Source organism: Impatiens glandulifera, chromosome 1 (assembly GCF_907164915.1).
Source record: "Impatiens glandulifera chromosome 1, dImpGla2.1, whole genome shotgun sequence".
NCBI classification, from domain to species: domain Eukaryota; kingdom Viridiplantae; phylum Streptophyta; class Magnoliopsida; order Ericales; family Balsaminaceae; genus Impatiens; species Impatiens glandulifera.
The window spans coordinates 78,579,048-78,607,006 of record NC_061862.1 but is presented as its reverse complement, the minus strand read 5'-3'; the positions used below and the strand labels follow the sequence as shown (position 1 = coordinate 78,607,006).

The 27,959-nt window shown below is 31.9% G+C and overlaps 3 protein-coding genes across 10 annotated transcripts; 1 reads left to right on the top strand and 2 right to left on the bottom strand.

The window, feature by feature from the left end:
* Positions 1-1,399: 1,399 nt before the first annotated feature.
* LOC124919019 lies at positions 1,400-8,509 on the top strand. Of its 2 annotated transcripts, none has more exons than XM_047459124.1 (11): positions 1,400-1,818; positions 2,427-2,551; positions 2,741-3,185; positions 3,305-3,423; positions 3,716-4,460; positions 5,146-5,607; positions 5,915-6,103; positions 6,383-6,607; positions 6,674-6,989; positions 7,557-7,743; positions 7,958-8,509. In XM_047459124.1, exons 1-11 carry the CDS (start codon positions 1,630-1,632, stop codon positions 8,445-8,447), a joined length of 3,492 nt encoding a protein of 1,163 aa, XP_047315080.1. In that variant the 5' UTR covers positions 1,400-1,629; the 3' UTR covers positions 8,448-8,509. The 2 variants fall into 2 exon arrangements, with proteins under 2 accessions (XP_047315080.1, XP_047315079.1); XM_047459123.1 differs by having other exon boundaries at positions 3,701-4,460.
* On the bottom strand, positions 7,186-22,047 carry LOC124919021 (ATP-dependent DNA helicase Q-like 4A). 7 transcript variants are annotated; one of them, XM_047459126.1, is made up of 27 exons: positions 21,875-22,046; positions 21,566-21,646; positions 21,364-21,496; positions 20,564-20,621; positions 19,577-19,969; positions 18,373-18,552; positions 17,770-18,288; positions 17,478-17,609; positions 17,193-17,279; positions 16,966-17,093; positions 16,303-16,423; positions 16,075-16,226; positions 15,876-16,011; positions 13,279-13,402; positions 13,134-13,204; positions 12,957-13,025; positions 12,102-12,227; positions 11,854-12,012; positions 11,603-11,683; positions 11,257-11,418; positions 11,117-11,172; positions 10,193-10,316; positions 10,015-10,109; positions 9,729-9,806; positions 9,399-9,532; positions 9,243-9,285; positions 7,186-7,445 (listed from the first exon to the last, which is right to left on the bottom strand). In XM_047459126.1, exons 4-25 carry the CDS (start codon positions 20,615-20,617, stop codon positions 9,460-9,462), a joined length of 3,120 nt encoding a protein of 1,039 aa, XP_047315082.1. In that variant the 5' UTR covers positions 20,618-20,621; positions 21,364-21,496; positions 21,566-21,646; positions 21,875-22,046; the 3' UTR covers positions 7,186-7,445; positions 9,243-9,285; positions 9,399-9,459. The 7 variants fall into 7 exon arrangements, with proteins under 7 accessions (XP_047315082.1, XP_047315081.1, XP_047315086.1 ...); XM_047459125.1 differs by lacking the exon at positions 21,364-21,496; XM_047459130.1 differs by lacking the exon at positions 21,364-21,496 and having other exon boundaries at positions 10,217-10,316.
* A 901-nt stretch (positions 22,048-22,948) lies between these two features.
* LOC124919018 (serine/threonine-protein kinase SRK2A) lies at positions 22,949-26,929 on the bottom strand. The gene is made up of 10 exons (XM_047459122.1): positions 26,818-26,929; positions 26,385-26,709; positions 26,223-26,297; positions 26,035-26,136; positions 25,856-25,909; positions 25,681-25,773; positions 25,482-25,574; positions 24,632-24,736; positions 24,448-24,546; positions 22,949-23,514 (listed from the first exon to the last, which is right to left on the bottom strand). The coding sequence occupies exons 2-10, from the start codon at positions 26,502-26,504 to the stop codon at positions 23,143-23,145; spliced, it is 1,113 nt and encodes a 370-aa protein (XP_047315078.1). The 5' UTR covers positions 26,505-26,709; positions 26,818-26,929; the 3' UTR covers positions 22,949-23,142.
* Between the last annotated feature and the right edge of the window lie 1,030 nt (positions 26,930-27,959).

Genomic DNA, 27,959 nt, shown 5'->3' with positions numbered 1-27,959 from the left:
CGGGGAATTTTGCAATACCATCCCCGCCCCGTTCGGTTTTTTTCGGTTTCAGGGAATCCCGCGGGGCACCGTTAATAATTATTTTTATTTAAAATAAAATAAAAATTATACAATAAAATTATATAAACAAGTTTTTTAATATAATATATATTATAATATATTAAAATTTATATTATTATAAAGAAATAACATTACTACTCTTATAAAATATAGTGAATAAATAAATATATTGATAATTTAATATATTTAATTATGTTTATGGTGTTCGGGGAAGATTCGGGGTAGATTCGGGGTGAAATCGGGGCGGGTCGAGGCGGGGGACACAAATATCATCCCCGCCCCATTCCCATTCGGTTTCGGGGAAAAACCATCCCAAACGGGGCAATTCGGTTCGGTTTTCGCGGGGTGGTTTCAAATTGTCATCCCTAGTCACATCAAATAGTAATTCATCTCCAACCCAAAAATTCATTTCCAAACCTAAAAGAATATTCTTAAAATATTTTTTTTTTACACTAACTTTTTAACCTTATTAATATTATCTATATATTTATTAACTTCACATATTTAACCCCATTTTTTTCTTATTCATTTAATAAAATTAATTATATATTAATAATTCATACATAACAAAAATAATTAAATAATACATATAAATAAACAAACATTATTAATAAAAAAAATAAATTAGATAAAATTTTAAATATAATATAATTTAATAATTTAACTATACATTTAAAAATATTATAACTTTTATCTTAAAAAGAAAAAAAATAAGTTTAAAGCTTAATTTTAATTATAGATATATAAGGTTATATATAAAAAAAATTAAAAATAAATAAATTGAGGGCCATTTTAAAAAAATGGCCAAAATGGGGGAATTAATAGTGAAAACCCAAATATAGGTTAGTTGGAGGAGAGACATCCAAACGCATTTTGGGTTTGCAAATGGTCTGGTTGGAGTGAAAAAGGGCACGCATAATGTGATTTGCGTGCCCGTTGAAGTTGCTCTTAAATATTCTAAAACGTATTTATACGATGTATATGTCAACTTTTCGGTGTGAGTACAAATTTTTTTTTTTAAGTAATTGACTAAGAGTTACAAAAATTGCACATGATCAAATTTCTTGTGCCAAATCAATGAGCAAATTCGATTGGGACGTACCAAATTGATGAGGAAATTCGATAGGGACGATTAAACTAACCTCGTTTTCATTACAAAAATACAAACTATTAGATTTGAATAAGACATTACAAAGTGAGACACTATAAACTATGAACATTGAAAAATTATGAATTTTATTTTTTTTAAGTAAAACAATAAGATTTAAGGGGATATTTGATATTCTTTTCTCATTAGTCCTTCTCCTTTACACAGCAAAACAGTAAAGCGGTAAATAAACGATCAGTAGTTCAGTACAGAGCGACCGAGAGAGAAAGAAGAAAGAGAGAGAGCGATCAGATGTCTTCCATTTTCTGAACTTGTTCTTCTTCATCTCTCCATCTCTCTGTATGTAGCCATTTTTCGGTTTGTATTTGTACTCCAATCTCAATCTCTCTTCAAATTTCCATAAACCGATCCAAATTTGAAAAGTTCCGAGGTAATTTTGTTGAGATCGAAATTAACTACTCATGGAGTCGCCGGAGATCGGTATGTCGGCTGGTATTGTTATGGAGTTTCCGGCGAACGATGATGTGGCTTCGTCTCCTTCAAGGATTCCTCGGAGGCTTCGGAGGAGGCTTCTGGAGACCAAATCGTCATCTCCGTCCTCTGTTGAGGAAATTGAAGCGAAGCTTCGAGATGCAGATCTTCGTAGAAACGTTTGTTTCAACTTCTTTTAATTATTTTTTAATAACTGATTGACGATGAGTTTAATGCATCGTGATGAATATTCATATTCACTTCCTTTTACAAAAGTAGAAATGTACTTCATACGATTTGTTTCAGTTTTACTATATAGTTCTAATTTGAGGAACTCTTGAAGTTGGAGCCCTAGATCATCGCTCGTTTGTAGTTTTACATATCTAATTACTTGAAAATCTTATTCCCTTGATGACGAAGGAACTTTCTTGTGTTAGGTAGAACTTAAAAGATTAGGTTCTTTGTTGCGTAGAACACAAGATGAATAGAGACTGTACCTGATTTTTTTTGTTTCTCTACGTCTTGGTAATATCTTGTTTATATTCCCTCGAGTACAATAAACTGCTATTCTATCTTGTCTTGTTTCCATAAACAATATAGTTCGTTTTCTTTCCTTCATATCAATCTTGCACATTACTTCTGAAATGTATGCTTTCTTGGACAAACTTTTTGCTCTGCTTCTTTTGTGGATACTTCCTTAGACATTCATCATTCGTGGTCATTATTATTAGCTAGCTGGACTAAGGGATTTGTATAACGTATTAAAACTTTGTCTGTTTGAATGCAGAATTACTATAAAGAATTGTCAAGTAAGGCTCGCTTAAAACCAAGAAGCCCCTCAAAATCATTTTTTAGTGAAGATGACCCTAGTCAGCGTCTTGAGGCTAAGCTACAGGCTGCTGAACAGAAGAGGTTATATCTTTTTTCTTTGTTGTGTACTTGTGTTCATTAAATTTGTTTCATTTTTAGATGACAATGACTTAAATTGGGTTGACCAAAACCTGTGATGTGAAATAGTTGATTAGGTGTTGATTATGACTTATTTGTTTATCATAAACATATGCTTCTTAGGGAAGAAATGAATTGGATTAATAATGTCAGGTTGAGCATATTGGCAAATGCTAGGATGCGCCTAACTAAGATGGACGAGTTGCGGCAAGCTGCCAGAACTGGAGTTGAATTACGTTGTGAGAAGGAACGTGCTGAACTTGTCACCAAAGTGGAATCACGCGTTCAGCAAGCAGAGGCTAACAGACTGCTTTTACTCAAAGCTGACAGGCAGAAGAGGGCTACACTTAATGAGAGGACTTCTCGTTCACTGTTACAAAGGATAACCCATGAGAACAGATACAAGGAATGTGTACATGCAGCAATCCTCCATAAGCGTGCATCTGCTGAGACTAAGCGATTAAGGCTGCTGGATGCTGAAAAGAAGAGGGCGGTAATTAGGATGCAGAAAGTGCAAAAGGCAACAAAATCTGTCCTTCAACACCATGAGGCTGTAAGGAGAAGCATGAAGGACTCACTTGATAACAGGTTGCAAAAGGTATAAATGCATTGTTCTATATATTTTTCAACTTCAATTGATCTTTGAGGAGTTTCAAAATTTAGTTGCTTTGGTTTTAGCTATCCCAAATTCATTTATGAGTTGCATATGCTGTATAGGCAAAGAGACAAAGAGCTGAATTTTTAAGGCAGAGGAGGGTAAGGCATGACAGTTCGGTTAATCTTCAATGGAATAAAATGCATGAGCAGGCTGATTACCTTCCCAAACAATTAGCATTGTAAGTTAGCAAATTATGTGGTTCATCTTTATCAAGCACACATTCCTCTAACTGCCTCCCATTAATGACAACATCAGGATGCTATTTTCTGTGGTGACTTTTATGTGCAAATAGAGCCTTCCCATACTCAGTTCTCCTTTCTAAAGGCCAACATACTTGAAACTCTTTGATTCGTGCTTTTAGACATTTGCATTTTTTTTCCATTTCTCTTGCTACATTGTATTATCTTGTCTTGCTAAGAGCAATTTTTGGCAACTGACATACCACCCTTATCAAGTTATCATTTATGTAGGTGCTGGAGACGTTTCCTGAAAACAAACAAAACTACCTTCAATTTGGTAAAAGCATATGAAGCTTTGAATATCAAAGAGAAAACTGTCAAGAATATACCATTTGAGAAGTTTGCTTACCTTATCGACACACCTACTACTCTTCAAACTGTTAGAAGCTTACTTGAACGTCTTGAAATTCGTTATAAAATATCAAAGTCTCTTGCAACTACAAGCCCTTCCAGGTGGAATGACATTCAGTATCTTCTTAAGGGGGTTGTTTCTCCAAAAGAGAGGAATAAATTTGAGTCCACCAAAGAAATAGGCAAAGCCTCAGTCGCGTTGTCAAGGTACCAAGTGAGAATTGTACTTTGTGCATATATGATCTTGTGTCATCCAGGTGCAGTTTTCAGTGATAAAGGAGAGCGTGAAATTGCTCTGGCAAATGCTGCAGAAACATTTGTTAAGGAGTTTGATTTTCTGATCCAAATAATGCTTGGTGGACCTATTGTGAATTCAGATGAAGGTTATGATCCCGTGCTCTCAAAAAGATTGACTTTCAGATCTCAGCTGGCTGCTTTTGATGCTGCATGGTGTTCATACTTGAAAAGCTTTGTGGTGTGGAAGATAAAAGATGTTAAACTGTTGGAGGAAAATTTGGTAAAAGCTGCTTGCCAACTTGAGCTCTCTAAAATTCGAACTCGCAAACTGGTGGGAAATGAAGAAGCTGGTGAACTTACTCCGGATATCAAAGCCATCCAAAATCAGGTCTTACTATCTGAACTTTAAAGTTCCTTAATGCTTGAAGAATTTCCTGTAATAGGATCCAATAAATTATGGATACTATATCTATTCAACTTGAATACATAATTTTTGCTTTAATTTCTGCAATCTTCATTTACATTGGAAACTTAGGCCTTGTTTGATGTTGGATTATTTGAGATTAATTCCAAATAACCCACTATCCAATCAACTTTCTACTAATCAATCACATCATTCAAATCATTAAACAAAATAACCATCACACTCTCATTTCTACTTGAAAAGGAGATTTTGCATGGGATGAGAATTTTTTCATCTTATTGTCATTTAATCTTGTAGTGCCCTTGTTTTTCCCTTGTTTCACTTCTTTTTGTTATTCTGTTTTTATAATTCTCCTTATGTTTGAACGCTTTTTGCGTTCATTTTTCTTCTAATGAAAAAAGTTGACCTCTTTCAAAAATCAAAATACCTTACATGATTTTTTAATATATATTTATACCCTTAATGTTTTTTTATTCAGAATAACATGATTTTCAATAACTTACATCAAACAAGGTTATTTGAAAATAACTCTAGCTCAAGCAAGTCCTTAAATATTTTAGCTGGAATTGAGCTGTTTATATATTTATGATTCTGTTAGAAATAAAACCTACTGGGTATGCTGAATAATGATAAAACATTGTTGATGCAGGCCAATGAAGATCAGAAACTTTTGAAACAAAATCTGCATTATCTGTGTGGAGATGCTGGTATTGAACGTATGGAATCTGCGCTTTCTAACACACGCATGGAATATTTTAATGCAAAACAGAATGGAAGTCATGCTGTGTCACCAATCAAAAAAAAGTTATCATCCAACATCCCATGTTCTTCTTCTTCTTCTCTGCACTCCTCACCAAATCCAGATAAAGAAGTAAATCTGGGTAAGGGTGGTGATCAGACTCCAAGCTGTGCAGTTCACTCTTTGTTTAAGGATGACTCCACTTCTCATTCCAAAGAAGGCTTGTTTATTCCTCATAGCAGCTTAAACAAGCAATCACATGGGGAGCTGGCTATGGAGAATGAGATGATTGTCAATGAAATGATTCATGAACAGGGTTCTGTATTTGCTGATGAGCTCCATCACCCTGATGAAGACCGGAATCAATTGAAGGTTAGTGCAGTGTGATTCACATATTTAACTTGCAACTTTTCCTAGGGAACAATTGTTAGCCCTTACAAACCAGAATACGATGAATGTTATACAAAGAAAGGGCTAAATTTTCAATGTTATTGTTCAAATTCTATCTCCAAATTACTGCTACAAGTTTGAAGATGCGAAGCCTCTGTTGTTTTTCTTGATCATTTGGCTTATTTTTATGAATGTACTTCCTATATTTTTACCAGAACTCGTTACAGTTGGAAATGAAAAAAAAAATACCAATGCCTTAATTGTCCAATTCAATTGTTTTTCATTGCAGGACTTGATAAAAGAAACAATGGAGAAGGCTTTCTGGGATTGTGTACTTGAATCAATGAAAGAGGAGAAGGCTAACAATAACAGAGTTGTTCAACTACTAAGGGAGGTTAGGGATGAAATTTGTGGCATGGCTCCTCGCAGCTGGAAGGAGGAAATTTGTGAAGCGATTGATGTAGACGTTTTCTCTCAGGTAGTAACACATTTTTTCAAAAAATTATTGTTTGATGTGTAAACAATGGTTTATTTGGATAAAATGACCAAAATATCCTTAGTATTTAACATTTTAAAACTATAAAAAATAAAGTAACAATATTTTAGTATTTTAGTTAACGATTTGATGGAACAAGTGGTGAGATAAATCCAAATAAACCACATCAAACAAGCCCTTAGAATGTTAAGCAAAAGACAATAATAGTATATTTTCAGTTTTCACTTAATAACATTGATTTTTTTTTTTTTTGAAATGCAGGTGTTGGATTCTGGTGAACTAGACATGGATTATCTTGGGAGAATTCTTGAGTATGCATTAACTGTTCTGAGGAAACTTTCAGCTCCAGCTGATGAAGATAATCTGAAGACAGAGCATCAGAAACTATTGACCGAATTAGCTGAAATCTGTCAAATTGGAGACAGGACAAACAATTATATTATAGCATTGGTTAAAGGTCTCCGTTTTGTGCTCCAACAAATACAGGTAACCAGTATCCTATCATTTATTCAATTTTATATGGTGCTTGCTAATCTGTGTTTTTTTCTGCAGGCACTTAAACAAGAAATTAGCAAAGCGCGAATAAGACTAATGGAGCCAGTTCTCAAGGGGCCTGCTGGTCTGGAGTACTTAAAGAAGGCTTTTGGCAATCGTTATGGACCTCCATCTGATGCGTTGACAAATTTGCCCTTGACTTTGGAATGGATCTCATCCGTTTGGAATACCAAAGATGAGGAGTGGGCTGAACACACAAATTGTGTTCTCGGATTGGCTCAGTATCGATCAACAGATTTCCCATCGGTCACACTTAGAACTGGTGGAAATAACTTGGCAACTCCAATCCTTTCTACATCTGCAACTGATACAGGTACAAGTAACATTGTCAAATCTTTTCTTCTCTTTGAAATGCTAAAAGTTTATATTAATGATTTGGGATACCAAAAAAAGAAGGGAAAATCGATATAAGGCGACAATCTTAAAAGATGAAGATTGTAATCTAATCCACTAGTCCAATGTCATGATAGAGAATTAAGTAATAAATCAATTAAAGGATGAATCTGTTCTTCAATTTCTCAATTTTGGTATCAAGCAATAAAGGGAAAACTTGTAAAACTCTATTAGTTTTAACAACAATGGAAGGTAATAATCAAATACTTCCAAGCATTCCAGGCAGGGCAAAACTGATTGAAACAATTTCAAGTTACAATTTTCTTGATTTGGTGGAATGAACCCTAGAAACTCCTACAAAATATCTTGCTTTTCTTTATGCTCTTGGTCCAGAATCCAGATCAAGACTACAATTTTGGCGATCCTCTTTTTGTCTCTGCAAAATACATATGCTACACAATCAAAGAGAGTCAATCAAAATATTATATAAACCAAATATTGTCCCTTTAGTTTTATAACATTAAAGTTGTTTGTTTTATGGGATTAGATGATAAAGTTGCAGAATGCTGCACGGGTGAGAAGATTGATTTGTCGGTTAGGCTTGGGCTGTTAAAGCTAGTGAGCGGTGTTACAAGTCTAACGGAAGAATCTTTACCTGAAACTATGAAGCTAAATCTTTTAAGGCTTAGAAAAGTTCAGGCTCGATTCCAAACTATTGTTGTAACCTCGACCAGGTTAGTCTCTCTCTGTCTCATCATAGATCAAAACAACCTAACCAATCCAGGGTCGTCAACTGGCCTTGGGTTATTTGAACTATAACAATTTTTTCATTGTCAAAAATCAAACTTAATAATGTTTATTTAATAATTTAATCCACTTTTTCTAACCAAATTTTGATGTCATAGCCCAAGATCAAACAAGCCCAATATATTTAACTCTTTGTTGCAGCATGTTAGTAATGCGGCAAATCATGCATGGTAATGGAATAACAACATCCAACAAGGAGATAGACATGGACAAATTGTTGTTAAGTTGTGTTAAGGAACTCATAAAACTTCTCAAGAAAGTTTCAAACACTGGTATCAAAGAAATCGTGGAAATCCTCTTTAAATACGTTGAGACTAGTTGTAACGACGACAACGGCAGGTCATCAATTAAGAACGTAATGACTAGTATGTTGAAGAAAAGCCTCCAATCTGGGGACCCAGTTTTTAATAGGGTTTTGAGAGCTGTTTATTTGGCTGCAAGAGGAGGCGCCTTTGTAGGAGGATCTAATGGGAGGGAGTTGGCTGCAATGGCTATGAAACCGATTGGTGCAGTTTTCATGGTCTGTGAGGTGATGGCAATGGCCAAAGGAATATCGGTTATGGCTAGGGTTTCCAGGAATCTACATAGCTCATGGTATGTTGAAATGACCAAGAACATGTCAAACAATTAATTGTCTATATATAGATTGCCTTTTATTTGTTTGTTAATTTACTTAATTAGTTTTGTTTGGAATTTAGTTTCTAAAATTATATATTATTTGTATTTCTAACTTACTAGAGAAGGTAAAGGTAGCTTGTTAAATTATTTATTTTTCTTCAAGAAAAAAATCTATGTATATTAGTTACAAACATCCTACTGTATATATTTTTTTAGTTATACTAAAAAAAATCAATATCCATATTTGGCCTTACATCCAAACAAAAAACTTTGTATAAAATTTAACTTATAAGGTAAAAATTTGTAAATAAAATAAAATAGACTGACCATTGATAATAATAATTATTTCTTAAAAAAAAAAAAGTTTAACCCAGCTAAAAGACACTTAGCCGACACAGCTGAACAAAGGATAGCCAATTTTGCGTGAATTAAAAGGTTTGGGTCGATTCCATGTGCGTAGTAGGATTCACGAGAATCACAAAGAGTTATGCGAAATTTTTGAACAATCGCCTTCCACTATAAATATTCGGATTCACGAGAATCACAAAGAGTTATGCGAAATTTTTGAACAATCGCCTTCCACTATAAATATTCTTGTTATTGCCCTATTTAAATAGATTAATTAAAATGTCCATTTCAACCCCTAATATCAAAATATTGTCTGATAATTTTCTTTATTTGGATGGATATTTTGTTCAAATAACCTTAATTCAAATTGAAGCAAAAACAGGGAGAGAATGTAAAGTGGTTTCTAAACATAAAAAAATGCATTTTACAGTAACTAAACTAATACAACAACATAATTTACCTGAAAGAGAAGGTCGAGATTTCGATTTTAAGCCTTTCTCCAACTGCAAAGCATTGAACGAATAAATAGTTTGTTAGTAATAATAATAATAATAATAATAATAATAATAATAAATAGTAAAATCAAATCAAAGAATTATGTTGTATTTCACTGTACTTCTCTTCCATGAAATCATCCTTTGTAGTCAGTCTGTACTCTACTACTGCAGTTGCAACTTCTATTGTTCATGTTCTTTGATAGTGGCTTCAATGGTTTCTAGAACCCTATCACCATACTTGCTAACCTTCACACTAATCAATTTAAAAAAAAAAGAAAACACTGATTGATTAGTTCAGACTTGAAGAGATCTTATAGTGCATGTTCTTAAGTCTCAAATTGAGTAGGGCTCGTTTGTTTAGGGAAGTTTTTGTGTAGAATATTGATGTAAAGATGATCAAGTTGAGTAAAAATAACGAAAACATTATTGAAGAAGCCTATGATATATACCTGCCAATGCCATGGATCTCAAGTAGTTCTTCCTTGGTTCTAGGAACTATCTGGCTCATCTCATGCAATGTCACATTCCTAATAACAAACAAACAAAACAAGTAAAAATCATGTCAACAAAATCTACTGCTTGTATTTTTATGTGCTAATTCAACTAAAAACCCAAGTACCCTGATTAGATATTTTTATCATTTAACTCAAAACTAACTTTTCATCAAACAAATTTTTTTATTTTTTTTAGAAAAACAGGCAAGTTGAAAATGATGAGAATAAATAGTGAATGCACCCAAAAATGTGGTAGGCCACAACTCCATCCCCGGCTTCTTTAAGGAGAACAGTTCGAAGTCTTCTTAGAGCCGTATACAGCTTGGCGGAGAGATTCTATATGGAAGATTATTAAATAACTCATATTAGCAATCACCGAATGAATAATGAATAGTTAACAGAGGAAGTCTAATTTACACATAATAAAACATTAGAGATTCAACTTCATGTTGAGCTGGAGTCGTCTCCTTCTCTATAGCAGGACTTTGTATTCCAGATCCTAATTTTGTTGGGGTTTTCAATGCATTTGCAGAGGAAAGGAATCTGCAAGAATTGCTCAATGTTGATATCATCGTAAAAATATGTAAAAAGCTGAGAGGCGAACAGAATCTTCATTTTAATCACCTATTGAGTACAATGGCTACACTCAAGAGAGTAAATTAGACCTTGTTTGCTGTGGGATTATTTGAGATTAGTTTCAAATAACCCACTATCCAAATACTCATATAAATCATCAAAATACCCTTTATGTAAAAAAAACATATTTATACCCCTAATTTCAATAATCTACATCAAACAAGATCTAAGTCAAAATACTAGATAACATAAAAGGAAAATTAAACAAGAGCAAAACAAGAATATATATATTTAACGCAATGCTTTGTCTCCAACACTAGTTAGTTATATGAAAATGGACCTAAAACATTATGCCATATATTAGAGTCACTAATCCCTGATAAGGAATCAAGGCACGGTGTAAAGAAGAGTAGAAAATACTATAAGCAAGTAACATCGAAGTGACTACAGAGTGGTGTTAACTACGACGTGAGAAATGCAAATTTTGTAGCAATGCCATAGAGAATCCATCTTTAAGTGGACATGAACAGTTTCGAGAAGTTTCGAGAACAGAGGTTTAATGAAATCTTGGGTTTTGAAAAATGTAATAGAAACAACATAGACTATCAATTGTTTGGATATTAGCTATAGAAGGTGTGGGAATTTCAAATGGAGAGGAGAGATTTTAATATAATATTAGCATAATATGTTGTACCTATGCATACAAATTTAGAGATAATTAAACTAACTAATTATTATATATCTTTGGAAGTTAAAAAATCACAAACCTTAACTTAATTTTCTGACGACCAGCAAATAGATTGTAAGCCTTTGAATGATTTGTCTGTAAGGTTGTCCAAACAGATTTTATGAGAATCTTCAAACAAGAAGTACATAGTGTAATGATTTAACCAATTCAAGCTTTTACCTTTAGTATGGAGGAAACAGACCCATAAACATCATTCTTCTTCACATACTCCATTAGAATATTCTCAACAACTAGATGGTGCAGTATCCGAGAGGCTTCCCCTTTGGCCAAGTGTTTTCCAGCTCCGTGCAAGCTCAAAGTGTCGTGTCCCCATTTCTTTACCTGAATTTTCACAGCATTACAATTTACTCACATGTACAAGACACTAGGGCCTTGTTTAATGAAGGGTTATTTAGATTAAATCCCCTTATTTTGTTTTTATAACATTTTAAATATAAAATAAAAGATAATTTAATCCAAATATTTTTCATCAAAATTACAACAAACAACCTCTAGGAAAACTTACAAGTTGGCTCAGGGAACCTCTGTAAACTTCTAAGATATGAGATGATGAGAACTGCTGCCTTGTTAACTTTACCAACTCAACCTAAACAAAAGAATAACCCAGAATAAGATATAATCACCAGTTTGAATCAGTTAAGAAAACAACTGAGTTTCAATTAAATGGAAGGAAATTCCTCAAAAATAATTATACACTTGAGAAGTAATATGATTTCAGTCAGTCAACTAGAATAAATAAATTGATATATTGCTGACCAATTGCTTTGCAATCTCAGTCACATCCTTCTCAACATGTTCTTTCTTCTTGGAGCAATTGTCACATGTTTTATTGCAGTTGAGTTCATCAAATGTTTCGCCAAAATGAACGAGCTGTAGAATTCGTCGACATTCAACATCGTTTTCACAATAACTGACCTGAATGTTTTTGCAATCCAGTTAGTTCATAGGAAATTGATCTGACATGTGCTAGCAGAAACATTAAAAAAATGTTTTGTGCTGGGTACCATTTTTCGAAGATTCTCATTATTTGTTTCTATTATTCCGGAACCGATAAAATTCCCACGACTACATCTGGAGTGGGAAGGACTTTGCTCTGTCACTCCTTCAGTAATCATATACTTGACCCTTATCTGCAGAAAATAAACTAGAATACTGATCCAAGAAGGGGAAAGAAGAAGAGAAGACTTCATTCATATATTTCATATCATGGTTATGTTACATTTGGCTATATTTATAATAGCATAAGCTAACTGCCAATAACTGTTTTGGGGAAGTTAAATTCAGATACAAAGACAAATAAGATTTTTTTTTCTAGAAGAATAAAAAAAACAGTTTGATGTGGAAATGAATCCAGGTGCAGAAACAAAATTAATAAGAGCTTTTTGATGTAGTCGATTTTTTTTGAAGAAAACAAAGAAGTTAATTATTTGGGTTAAATAAAGTATCCTTTGTATTTAATACTTTAGAATGTTGGGTATTTTAAATGATATGATTGATAAAGTGATTGATGATAGAATAAGGGGTTATACCCTTCATCAATCAAGGCTGTTTGGCCTAAGTATTTCCAAATGGGGAATACTCTTTAAATTTACAACGATGGATGAAGTTTAATCTTAGCCTTTTAGTTTAGGGCAACAGTTCAAGCTTTATATAACGTGGATCAGTGGGGGACCCTCCATCTTAACTTTTGTCTGCTAATTGCTTCAGTATTTGTAACAAATATTAAAACAAAAGATTCTGAAATAAAATTATCTATCAAGAAAGCCACATGGTGACATTAGCTATCCAAGGGTCCAACTGAAAAATTAAGTAAGAAGATTTGCACTCTACAACATCAAAACAGAAAATAAGCATCTTACATAATCATTGTAGCTATAGTACAACAGACAAGATGAGCGGAGACCATCTCTACCAGCTCGGCCACACTCCTGTAAATTGTAAATGGAGGAAAAAGCTTGGTTAAAATTTATAGTTGTGTGTGACCAAGAAGTGTCATTTTGTTCCATCAAAGTATCTTTTAAAGAAGAGACCAATACCTGATGGTAGCCTTCAATGGATTTAGGAAGGGAGTGATGAATGACAAAGCGCACATCTGGTTTGTTGATGCCTGAAATATTGATGTCAACACAGGTGTATCTAGAAACTTGTATGGCTACAATTGAAAACTGTAATAGACCATACCCATCCCAAATGCCACAGTAGCACAAATTATATTGATCTCATTCTTGCTCCATTGCTTCTGAACTAAAGCCCTTTGTTCAGAGTTCATACTAGCATGATAAAAAGTTGCTTTGTGCCCATATTTCTGGAACATTATGATACGTGGTATATTAAGAAGAAAATACCAATTTATTGCTAATCAAAAAATGGGATTTGAGAATTACAACCAGAGAGATGAGAACTAGAATTCTTTTTCCAAACTAAACAAATCACACCTTACAAAATATTAACCTTCTACTATTTATACTAATTTATCTAACTAATTGTCTTGATTCTTGACTAACTTGAAATTTGGTGACCAATCCTTGCTGCTAACATGTGCAGAAGTTATGTAAAGCCTATAAATAGTCTACTGGTTTTATTGGCTTTGGCAAGAAGAAGTCAAAGCAGAAATCCACAATCCAGTAACTTGCAGGAATATTTCCAATAGAAAACATGAATATATAGCTCCTAATGTAGAACTCTACAGTAGAATATGATCAATACAGTGTGGAATAAAATTAGTAGCCTTATGGTTGCTTTTGTCATTTTGCTTAAGAAACTTATTCAAAAAGAATATGATCAATATAATCAAGGCTAAAAACACAACTAAAGAGTTTAATAACGACTTATCAATTAATTTAATATATTAAGGACTTATTTAATATAAGTCTATTTGACAACACATATTTATAATCACTTATTTTTTAAAATTTAAATAAAAATATGTTAAAAATTAAAAGCTAAACATGCTATTCTAAAAAATTTAATAAAATTAATGCTATATATAAAGTTGTATTAAGTTTTTCATTTTTTTCTGTACAACAAACCTTCTTTTTATCACAATTCATCAAATTTTCAATATTAAGAGGTTAATTTATAACATCATCTAAAAAATAAAAATGATATCAGATCTAAATCCGAATTATAAAATATAAAATAGAGAGGGATGAAAATATATATATAAATATTGAGAGAAATAATACCTATCACTTCTCTGAAAATCGCGACTCGCACAACTTAAAAACCTCGTTATTATACAAAAGGGACCTCGCTGTTAACAAAGGTGACCCTGAGTCGGCGAAGTCCCTTTTGTATAACAGTCAGGTCCCTTTTATATAACAGCGAGGTCCCTTCGTTGTGCGAGTCGCGATTTCAGAGTCGTGATATTTATCATTTCCCATATATATTACGTTAATAAGTTATAAATTAATATTTAATATAAAAGTTAAAAAAAATATGAGTATTTATTTTAATTATTTTTTATTTAATATATCAAATTATATAATTCAATATATTAAACAAACGTTGCTTCTACAACTCTTTTGAGTTAAGCGCCGCAGCTAAAACCCAGGACCTCAATTAGGTTAGAATATCCACATTTTTTGTCGCTAAGCTAGAAGAGGGGATCAATATATTGAGTTTATTAACTAATATAATTAATAAATAGTCTTATGTATTTTTCAAATATTAATTTTAGATATTATCAAACTAATTTAAATAGAGTACTTAAAATTTAGATGTTTTATTTGGTTAATTCAATTTTTTATCTTCTGATATTTAAATTATTTAGTACTTAAAATTCAATATTTAGATCTTAATTCTAAGTTTTATCCAACCCAGCACTAATTTAATAATAATTTCAAATTAAACATACATTTTTAATTAAGTCCAATTTCATTTAAAGGGAACCAACGAGAATTAAATGTTTAAAGTATTAAACAGTGGTAAGAATGTTAAAATAAGACTCAAATTAGGGTGGGGGGAATTACAATGAGAATTAAAGATATACAAATATATTGCTCCTATTGTAGAACTCTACACTAGAATAGGAAAATTTGATTTTGAGCTTTTTTTATTTGATAATCGTAACTTTTGATAAAAGTGTGTTTTGGGTCATTATTTCACTCCCCCAGGTCTTGCGGTTTCCGCAATTACGGGGAGCAATGAAAAAGCGTCTCACTTTTTTAGAAAAAAATATAAACTATGATAAAAATAAGAGTTAGGTGAAAATTAAGGAGTTGGGTGGAAATTAAAGAAAGACTTAAGCCTTGTTTAATCTGAAGTTATTTAAACAACTAAGTGGATATTTCCAAAGAACTTTGTTTGATGTAGGTTATAGAAAATATTTGGGTAAAAACACATTAGGGGGTAAATATATAATCAATAAATAATTGATAAAAAAAATAGAGGGTATTATGGTTCATGATTTGAATGATGTGATTGATGAGTAGTGAATTATTTGAAAATAATCTCAAATAAACCCACATTAAATAATACCTTAAAGTTATGAGCAAATGAGGAATAATAAATAGAACTTAAATGTGGCGAAGGATTACTGTTGACAAGGGACTCAATTTGATTTTTCTCAAACTATAAATCCTATTTTAAACAAAACCAAACATCATCCTACCTTAATCTGATATTTCATCAAACTTCAGGTTCGTAAATGGGTCCTACACCTACAATTCAATATGACCCATTACATGTACTTTAAGGTTTTGAGTCTGGTTTTTACTTTTTTTGTTTTGGGGAAGAGAGGAAACTGTAGGATATGATTACAAGGATGAGAGAAGAACCTGTAGCTTTTCAGCAACCTTTTCACAATCCAATCTTGAGAGACAGTAAACAATACCACACTCATCAAAATGGTGATCTTTAATGAACTTGTCAATGTCCTCCATACATTTTTTTGTCTTAGGAACAACAGAATACCTAAAAAATCCAAACATATGTCATTTCAACTTCTGCAGAAATTCAAATACTTCAAGAACTCACCATAAATTCGAACGGTTGCAACTTTGGCGGAATACAATGCAGTTAACAAGGCCAAGGGCCTGTAAAACATCTTCTTTGACACAAGTTGTGGCAGTTGCAGTCAAAGCTAATACTGGTATTGTTGGGAACATCTGTTTCAGGATACCAAGGCCCTAAGACAAAACAAAAGAATGCTCTGAGGACAAATATATTGTCATAAAAGTTCAACAACAATCAGTTTGTCTCTACCTGGTAATCTGGTCTGAAGTCATGGCCCCATTGGCTTATACAATGTGCTTCGTCAACTACTATCCTAGCAAGCAATTCACGAGCGTGAAGCTTCTCCAACTGTCTCAGTAAGACATCGCTCCTGCATTAGATGCAGTAGGTTATACAGAAAATATGGCTCTTATTAATAATAAGGAACAGAACTTCTTGCCTAATAATACAATTCAACTAACATTGTCTCGAGCTTCTTTAACAACTTCTTGCCCAATAAATCTTACAACTTTTAGCTCAACCTAGGTCTACAAACTATCAAATGCTTTTTCAATCAACGTAAGGACATTTTGCGGAAGCAGGTGGGACATTTTCCTTTTCTGTTTTCTTTCTTTTTTTTTCTTTTCATCTTTGCTCTTTTGTTTGTCAAAAAAGTGAACAAACTTTTAGTTCACAAACTTTTAATGCTAAAAAAGTATTAAAAAAATAAAATAATTACTTTTTCAATCAACCTCATAGTGACATCTGCATATTGCTAGATATCCTAACAAACCTAAACAAAGTCTTACCCAGTCAATAAGGATGTAAGTATCAGTCTGAAAAAGAGCATATATTCCAAATTGCATGCAAAATCTTTATGTCATATGCAGCATCTAGAGCATTTTGCTAGTTATGCTACAGCTCCAAACTCACCTTGCAACTTTCTCAGGTGTCACATATAAGAGCCTGTATCTGCAGTAATCTGAGCAAAACTCCCTCAAGATTTCCTGTTGCTCAGTCCATTCCATATTGGCACTTAAATAAGTAGCAGGTATATTTGCCTGCAGAATCATTAGAAAGAACAAATACCTCGAATAAGACGTGAAATACACGGAAGGAAGAGAACCAAATTGGATATCAATTGATAAAATTTGAAGTACCTGCAATAGGTGCATTATCTGATCTTGAATAAGTGAAACAAGGGGAGATATCACTAAGGTTATGCCCGATCCAACAAGAGCCGGAAGCTGCAAGCAGATAATATATATAGGTCAGTTTGTTAGAATATTAGATAAATATTATTTCTCACAAGCACACTCCACAAGAACACGGGTCAAAACCAGAATTTTGCTTCAACAATTAAATCCAATAGGTGATCTCCATAATATTCAGAACCAGAATAAGAAACATAAATTGAACAGATTTTCCAAAAGAAAAATACTTACCTGATATGTCAGGCTTTTTCCTCCTCCGGTTGGCAACAGAGCAAACACATCATGGCCACTCATTGTGGCATTGATAATCTCCCTCTGGTTGGGACGGAAGGAATTATTACCGAACAATTTCTGGTTATTTTCCTGAAAACGGCCCAGAAATAATTTATAGTCCTTGAACATTCATCGTAAACATTTGGCAATAAGAAGGTTCAATAAAGCTAGTGATATGCTTAAAAACAATGTTGCATGCAAAAAAAATAAATTTATTACAGTATATATAGCTTTAGGGGGAAAAGCATACCTCCAACTTCTTTGTCCAAGGGAAGTCACAACTTTGCCACTTTACATCATTCAAACCTTCAGTATATTTAGCATCTACATTCTTCTTTAGAAAATAAGGCTCCCTTTTCATGGCAAACAATGAAGAACGAAACCTGTCTACGGAAGATAATGACAATGATGATGGATTCCACATATCATGAATATGCCCATCACCATCACCAACCATGAGACCCTGAGATTTCAATCGTGTTGAATCAAGTTTGAATGCAAGAGTAGGATGAGTTTGATGTTTGGAAGCCTTGACAGAGGCTGTGGATGAAGAAAGTCGTATTTTTTTATTTTCCTCAATTATTTCCTTAGCATGAAGATACTTCTCAAGCTCGTGAGCTTGTTTATTCAACTGTAACCTTTCTTGGCGAAGCTTTTCAACATCATCTAAAGATAGGTTAGTAGCATTATCATGAAGCTCATCTGCTATGTTAATTAGTTTGTGCTTGATATCTTGTAAATGATTTGAGGATTCTGGACGCAGTCCTATCTGTATCAAGTCCAGTAATGATAATAAGATTATGGAAGTTAGGGAGAATCACAGTAAAAGATAATAAATAATAAAAATAGCTACCATTGAACCATGTAAGCAGTTCTCCCGTAGTTCTGATGGGAAAGATACATCTTCATGCCTAAGCACATCTTTTTCATGGATGAATGGAGAAACACAAGGAGTCTTAGAAATTGATATCTGGGATGTGCAAGTTGATTGGTTTTTGTAGTGCTCCAGGACAATTTGGTCAAAATCAATATTCTGGAAAAACATCAAAGATAAATAAGAAACTTGAATCTAAACAAGAAAAACTACAAGAGTTCAGACCCTAAACCCATGGTAATGATTCTGTTAAAGAATAACAAAGTTTCCACTGTTTATCAAGGCCTTGTTTGATGAAGAGTTATTTGGATTATTTTTTTTTAAATCTGTAAAGGGTCAACATTGTATTAAATTGAAAATGATCGCGAGAGGCGGTCATTTTTTACAATAGACGGGGAAAGAAAAGACAGGAAAACCAAAAGCAAAATACAGTAGTTAGATTCCTATCAAGTCAAAAAAACCCCATCTTGTGCAAATTCCCCTTTTCTTGATTAAGCATCTGTAGTTAGTGAATGTGTGAAGGAAGAAACCTCGATCCTCTCTTTTCTAATATGTTTTCTTTGGAATGTCCTCTCCTTCCAGATTGTCCACCACATGAATAGAGGGACGCGTTTCAACTCAGGATTGATGGTTCTCCCCAAGCACCGCAATCCATTGATCCCAGAAATCCACAAGAGAACAAGGATTTGGTTATTTGGATTTACTTATCCTATCATCAATCACTTAATCAATCAAATCATTCAAATTATCAACTAAAATATCCAACTTAATTTTTCATAATATTTTAAAATAGTAAATGCAAAAGATATCTTAGTCATTTAATCCAAATAACCCCTAAATAATCAATTTTTCATCAAACAAGGTTTTTTTTTCTTTCAAATAACCAAATTATTTCAAAACAATCCTACATCAAACAAGCTCAAGTCATCACTGGAACTTGAGAAATGTTATAATTTTGGATGCAACATTAAACATTAACTTATGTATCTTTTATGCTGTAGACAAGTAGAACTCTGAGTTCCCTTTTAAGCATCTGTAGTTCTGTACATACCCAAATTTGATTATCCTTATAATAAATTATTGGAAATATATAATTTATCTCAGCTGGGGCATGGGGAGATGGACATGAAAAGATAAAGTTGTAGTAAACAGGAATCTGACGCCAACTAAATGTTCAGGTTACCTCATGGATGACAGAATCATCAACCGCATCAGAAAAAGCAGTGCCAGAGTCTTCAAATTCAATTACATGGTCAATGTGAATACTAGATGTACCTTTTGAAAAGTTTACATGAGAGTTGCCAGGGACTGGTCCACAATAGTGAATCTGTTTGCGCGTAACATTTCCACTTCTTACAAAACTATTAGTATGACGTTTGAAAGAATCTCCAAAGCAGCTTGGAGACTCGCCAGCTTGGGTATTTGCTGTGAACAAGTTGCTGTTTGTTTGTACAGATTTTGAGAATTTATATGAGTCACGTTGATTAACACCTCTGAGAATTTTAACAACTGGTACACTCTTTCCACGCTTAAGATAATTTCTGGCAGATAGGTTGTTGGAGAGAACCCGCCAGGTCTATATCATAAATAACACAGAAACAATGATCAAAGCCAGGTAGAAAATAAATAGCAAAACTTACAGCAGTTTTATCGTTTCTGAAACAAAATGAGAAAAAACTTGAACAAAACTTGAACAAAACTTATCTAACTTCAACTAATTCAAACCACCAAAAGAGAAGAAACTGGGGCATACAGAAATGAGGGAATGATATCCATATGAGACAAGACTGATATATTAGTAATAGTATAGGGGTAGTATGGTAATTAGTAGAGTACATTAGTATATTAGTGGATTAGTAATTTAAATAGTATAGTATGTAATGTTTAGAGTAATGAATGAAATAGCTTGAATCTGGATTATCTCTCGCTTATGTCATTCTCAGTCTCACCAACATTTCTTCTACAAATCCAAGATCTCTAGGTTGGTACGTAACAGATGAGTATATTGGAAGTGCAAAATGGTGTGTAAAAAAAAGATAACAAAAAACTTCGCCATAATTCAAGCAATCGTTATCAGCCTATGTACATGCAAACATTGTGCTTGATGCCCACCACTAATTAAGCCTTTTGATCACAAAACGAACCTCCAAAATGCAGAACAATTGCATACCTTTTCGAGGTGCAGTCCTTGCCTCTTCTGACCATTCAGAATCTGACAAGCCATATACCTAAAAAGAAAGAAAAACAAAAGCATAATAAGCTTAAAACAATAATGAAGACAAGCACATTTGTTTACATATATATCTCAGTACCTCAACTTTTACATTAGTAATAAAACTGAACAGATCTTAAACCAAACATTAGCTACAATATTTATGATCAGCATGGAAATCATTCTTAAAAATATCAACTATGTCCATTATGAGAGAATGAAAACAAGCACATTTGTTTTTTAGACCAGAGTATTTTATTCAGAAAGTGGCTACAACCACTTCTCACTGTCATGACCCTCACTACAATGAAGGTGTTTTCAGTAGAAATCGAACTTGTAACATCACCAACCTCTTAAGTTCAACATTTTTACCGCTTTAGCTAGTGAAAACAAACCCACACTGTACACTCATATTTAGAACATTATAAATCCTTCATTACCAGTACCCTTATTAAACAATAAAGAACTACAAAAAGGTAAAAACAGAACTGTCATAGCAAAATCATCAATTACTGCTGCTGCAAGTCATCTAATGGACAAAATGGACCACTGTCATGGGGGATTGTCTGTATTGGGAACATTTACCAGTAACCTTATTAAACAGTAAAGAACTAAAAAAAGTATGAACAGAACTGTCTTAGCCAAATCATCTAATGCTGATGATGCAAGTCATCTAGTGAACAAAATGGACCACTAGCATGGGGGATTGTCTGTATTGGGCACGGGTTTATTGTCTCATTATAAAACTAAATTCATACCTAATGCTGTTTGGGGGGGCCTTTGTATTGATGATGAGAAAAGGATGTCTCAACTCAATCCCTTATTTTGGTTTGAAATGATATCCATCCAAAATTTTCAACATTATCAGAATTTCCGGATATAACTGTTTCCCTACAAAACATAAACAAAAATGTCACTAATTTTAAACTTAGAAAGAATATTGCGAAAGAAAAATCTCACATGGAGTTCACATCTATATGAATTTTTCCCCACTCAAGTGAAGAAATCCAGAAGCCACCATTGGCTTTAACTTCCTAAGTTCTGAAATTAAGCAAATAAGAAGTTTAGTAGCTTTTCTTTCATCCTGCCCCGTATATACAACTATTAGAGACGAACATACAGAGATAACATAAAAAACTGTCAAAAGAGACAAAAATGGAAACCAAACATCCTAGGGTTCTGAATACATGCGCATTTGACAGTTTTAGTTGAAATTTTGTAAGTGGTTAGCATAACGACAGTATATTCATCTGCAGAAGGAAAACATACCAGGAATTGACGAAACTAAACTGACTGCTGCCGAATGATGAAGATATCGTTTCCTATTGAACCTTCAACGACGTATTCAGAAAACCTATCAGCTTCTGTAAGTGCGTATGTGATGGAGACTAGAGAGAGATGGGCGAAGGCGCGAAGAGAAAGCGTTTTCAATTGAAAACGCGCGATTTCGATATGCGGAATAGTTTATAAATAAAATCAAGTTTAAAATTGTTTTATTGTAATTTTAATAATTTATGATGTGTAATAATAATTTTTAAAATGGAGAAATTCTTATGATGTGTAATAATAATTTTATTATTATTATTATTTCAAACTTTATTTTAATAAACTATTTTCAATCTATTTTATGATAAGTAATAATAATTAATATGAGAGAAAAAAAATATGTATATGAATAAAATAATATATGTATTTTGAATTTTTTGAATTTTGGTTGTTATTATTATTATTATCTATTTGACACATTTTAGACAAATATATTTTAAATAATAATTATTTATTATTACTATTTGTAGACTTTTTTATGTTTCATTTAATACAAAATTTTGTTTTTAATTATTATTATGTCTGTTTATTTATTTAATTTTTGTTTTATTAACTTTATAAAATTACTTTATAAAAGATTTTTAGATTAAATAAAAATTAATCATCTATTTGTTTCTTTCCATATATAATAGGGATAAACTTATACATTTATAGACCATTCATGTATTTATTTGTACATATCAAAATACTCTTAAAATTTATTTTAAGAGATCAAACAAAAATAAAATAAAATTAATTACACTTTTTTTAAAGGCAAGTCAAGTTTAGGGTTCATATCCTCAACTTTTTCTAAAAACACAAATATTTAGCTAATGAATCACATTATTAATTGACCAAAAAAATTATTATACAAATAATTTGATTTATTTTATAGTTATTATATTATTTAGTTATTGTGTGTATGTATATATAACATTTTTTTTTTGTTAACTTACAAGTCTACCTCAATATTGTTAATTGAAATACTACATAGAACAACCACACAATAATATTAACAAAAACATTAAAAAAAAACAAAAAAAAAACATAATCTTTCATCCCCAGTCCCACATCAAAACTCTAAAATAAATTTACACTCTTATTCAAGCCCAAACCAAAATGAAGACAGCTTTTGTTATATGTTATGACCAAATACTTCAATAAGCACATAATGAACATGGAAAATTCTATTTATTAACTTACTTTTTTATACTCCCCGAGTAAATTTAAATTTAAAGCTCTCGGGTAGGGGTAGGGGTTGGAGTAGGACGAACATCCCCACTTGCGTGAGCCTCCTTAACCCTCTTATCATACTCATCCTCTTCGTCGTCATCTTCTTCTTCTTCATATTCATCCTCTTCTTCTGCATCTTCTTCCTTCTCATCATCTTCATCGCGGCCTCCCCAACCAAAAGCTCCTATTGAGCGTGAGGTTGGCGGTGGAGTTTTGGCTTCATCCACTATTTTCATGATATCTTCGACGCTTTGGAGGGAAAATGTTGGGTTTTCTCTTCTATAATACGTTGCCTGAGTTGCTTCGGTTAACTCTCTTGGTAGGTTCTTCAAAAACCAGGGATGGCTCTTGATTTCCTTGATAGTTGTCCTCTAACATAACAATAAATGAAAGCATCATGTCTTTTTAGCACACACAAAAAGAAGAAGAAAGCATCATGTCTTTTTAGCACACAAAAGAAGAAGAAGAAGAAAGCATCATGTCTTTTTAGCACACAAAAGAAGAAGAAGAAGAAAGCATCATGTCTTTTTAGCACACACAAAAAGAAGAAGAAAGCATCATGTCTTTTTAGCACACAAAAGAAGAAGAAGAAGAAAGCATCATGTCTTTTTAGCACACAAAAGAAAGCATCATGTTTCTTTTGGTTCACTTTAGTTTCGTGGGATTTTGTTTCACCATCACAATCATCTTTGTGTCTGGCATCACTTTTCTCGGTTTTGGGGGGAATTGAATCATGGTTCATTCCTCCATAATACTTGCATGTTTAGAAAAATAAATAAATATCATGTCATTTTCACTTGGGTTGTCAAAAAAGTAATTATTCAGGTTAAATGACCAAATATCTTTAATATTTAATATTTTAAAATGTTATAAAGAATAGAGTAAAGGGTATTTAGTGATAATTTAGTTATAGAAGATGGAGATGGTTCATGGTTGGTTACTATTGGTGCTAGGTTTCTTAGATGGGATATTAGTATGTTTTGTTACCAATTTTTTTTCATGTTGACCATGATCTACAAATTGTCCATTTGTTGTGTTTGTAAAAATCATAATTATCTAAAAAAAATATTTGATCATGTTCTATGCCAAATGAAGAAAAAGAAATACACTATAATTTGGACAAAAATTATACCAAATCTCATAACAAAAAATCTTCTTTTAAATTTTATCTAGTCATGGACAAGTAACAAAATACACAAGGATATGTGTGAAATTTCAGTAAGTTTTCAGGCATTAGATTTGGCAAATTTCCGAGTAACATAAAACATCTTAAAATGGAATAATATATATTTAAAATAACATACCCGCAATGGATTGGCAACAAATATCCGAGAAAGGAGTTGCCTACAATCTTGGGAGATGTGTACATAATCTGGAATCTTGTATTGAATAGCCATTATGCGCTGCAAAATGTCGGTTTAAAAGGTCAAAAGAAATGAAGGTAAGAAAAGAGTTAAATAACTAATAAAATCAAACAACAATTCTTACTTGAATTGTTTTCCTGAAATTTCTTGGGTCTTCTTGATCTTCAAAAGGGTATGCCCCAACAAGCATAACATAGAGAGTCACCCCACAGGACCAGACATCAGACAACTGGATATCCATCCAGGAAGACATATAGAACATCAGTTCAAAATGTTATTTTTTTCTGTTAATATGTAATTGTTTATAGGTTAAAAATAATCTCGAAACCAAATTATCTTCTCAACTCTTAGGCCTTGTTTTATGAAAGGTTATTTTGACTTATAGGTTAAATAGTCCAAATAATCTCTTATCACATTATTTTTATTACATCTGAAATATTAAAATATAAAGGATACTTCAGTCACTTAACCCAAAAAAATCTACTTTTTCATAAAAAAGAAAAGAACTTTTTTTTCTTTCAAAAATCGATTTATTTGAAAGAAAAAAGAAAACCTACATCCAACAAGCTATTAGTGAGGAAGTTTCAAAGATAATAATGAACCATACTTGTGTGAAGTAGTGGAGTTCTGTCTTAATCCATTTATGCAAAATATGTAATGAGTATCAAGCAGATTTCAGACCAAAAGACTATTTTGGAGAAATGCCAAAAAAATTCAGAGAACTGATTTGAAAGAATTGAGCATTTGCACATTCCCTGGTAATCTTAGAGGAAGATAAGATAACAAAATAAATCGCATTGGCTATGAACTGGGAAGAACACAAAATTTTACCCAAAAATCTTCTTTCTAGATTTCTTCTACATATGCATAACCCAATCAAGAAAAAACTATGCTTAGCCACTTAAAAGAGGGTTTTTTTGGCAACACAAAGGATAGTAAATGGAAGTGTATGAAATGATATATCGAAACCACACCTTTCCATCATATTCCCTCCGCGATAGAACTTCTGGGGCAATATATGCCGGAGTGCCAACAGTAGACTTAGGTCTTGAATGCAGTAGAGATGACTACATTAAACAAAAAGAAGAAAAAAAACAGCATCATGAGTATATTTTATCTTTCTTACAAAATTTGAGCAATTTTAAACCAAATTATATATACTCAATTATAAACCTTGGAGTAACCAAAGTCGCAAATTTTAAGACGAGGAGCAGGGCTTCCATCTAGAAGGGTATTCTCTAGCTTTAAATCTCTGTGACATATTTGCTGTGTATAATTTAACACAATACATTAGGTCATTGAATAGAGAGATGATACATACATGCTAATACATCTTAATTTCTATTACCAGTGTATGACAATAGCTGACTCCTGAAATTAGCTGCTGGAAAAAGTACCTAGCCTGGATATATTGAAAGATATATGCAGATTCAATGAAGTGTTTATCAAATCTGAAACTAGATTATAACACAATCTTTGTCAATCTCTTCAGAAACAAAGAAAACAAAAGAGATTAAGTTACGAAACCTCGTCTTCACTGAAGCGCCCTGCATTGCAGATACGTTCAAAGAGCTCGCCACCAGCAGCATATTCCATGACAATAGCAAGATGAGTTGGAGTCAGAACAACCTAGATATGCAAATCCAACCTCAGTCAGAATTGATCAATTACATATTCCTTTAAATAAATAGCAAAAGTTGAAAGAAAGATCAGACCTCTTTGAATCGGATAATGTTAGGGTGTCGAAGTGATCTGTGATTTATGATCTCCCTAGCAACATTCTCATCAATCTAGAAACCATAACAAATAACAAATAACAACAGACAGTTACAGTAAAAGGCAATCATAAATATAAATTATTCAGCTTTAACACTAACTTTAGATCCTCTTTCGATGTATTTCATCGCCACAAGCTCTTTAGTTTCCTTGTTCCTCATCAGTCTCGCGACACCGAAATTCCCCGATCCTATATCCTTAACAAGCTCGTACTTATCCATCTTATCCACTCGAATCTCCAAATATCAACGAATTGAGTCTATGAATTCATACACCGAGCTCCGGAGGTCGGACTAGTCACAACTTATGAAACATTCAGACAGTAACAAACCCTAATTCGACAGAGTGATCCAAATCTTGTCAGAATTCTTGAGATCAACCTTGTTTCACTTGGAAATGTAGCGTGGGAGAGTAGATTCGTAGCTTCTGCATGGAATATTGGATTAAATATATGTATATATGTATGAAAAGAAGAAGATGATGATGATGGAATCGGTAAAGAATGAAAGGAAAGTGAAGAACAGCGAGTGTTACCTGGATAGAGAGATAAAGCGAAACTCAATCATCACAGTTGCCATCTATACACACGCTTGAATTCGAATATATACATACATAGTACATAATGTAAAGAGAGAACATGTGATCAGTATCTCACTGCAGAGTGAATAATTTTTTATTTTATTTTTTCAAATTTTAGAAACTACTTGAAAGAAAAATAAAATATTGTCAATAATTTTCTTTAAACATAAATGTTGAAAATTTATAAAAAATATTATTTTTACCTAAATAATTATTCAATTATTATATCAAATATAAACACCAATTATTATTATATTATTATTTGTAATATTAAATATAAACACCAATTATTATTATATTATTATTTGTAAACTGTCTTAATATAAATTCATTATACATGACTTTTTTATAATATATATACATATATTATATATATAATATATATAATGACAGCAAATTAATCCATATCTATAACATTTTCAAGTATTTTCTCACTCCTCTCTTATATTCTTTTTTTTAATTAAATTTTATTTTTTCTTTATATAATATATATATATATATATATATATTTACTATATATTATCTAAAACATTATTTATATTAATATTAATTTAATATATAAATAAATTTTTTTATAAATGAACATAACTTCATAATTTTTATATTTATTTTATTTATATATATAAATAATTGTTTTTTTTATAAATGCATATATTCATAATTATATATATATATATAATTTATTTAATCAATGTACCTACCTTTATAATTTTTATAATTATTTTATTTATATATATAATTTTTTTTTTATAAATGCATCTAACTTAATAATTTTTATATTTATTATATATATAAACAATTTTTTTTAAATACACCTACTTTCATATATTATATATTTATTTTATTTTTATATATAAAAATAATTTTTTTTATTCTAAATGTACATACCATCATAATTTTTATATTTATTTTATTTATATAAATAATTATATATAAAATTAATATATTTGTTATCAATAATTTATATATATATATATTATATATATATATATATTATATATATATTATATTATTTTTCATTATTAATTTTATATAAATATATTTATCTTCATACATTTTTCTCTCATCAAATATTAATATATATATATATATATATA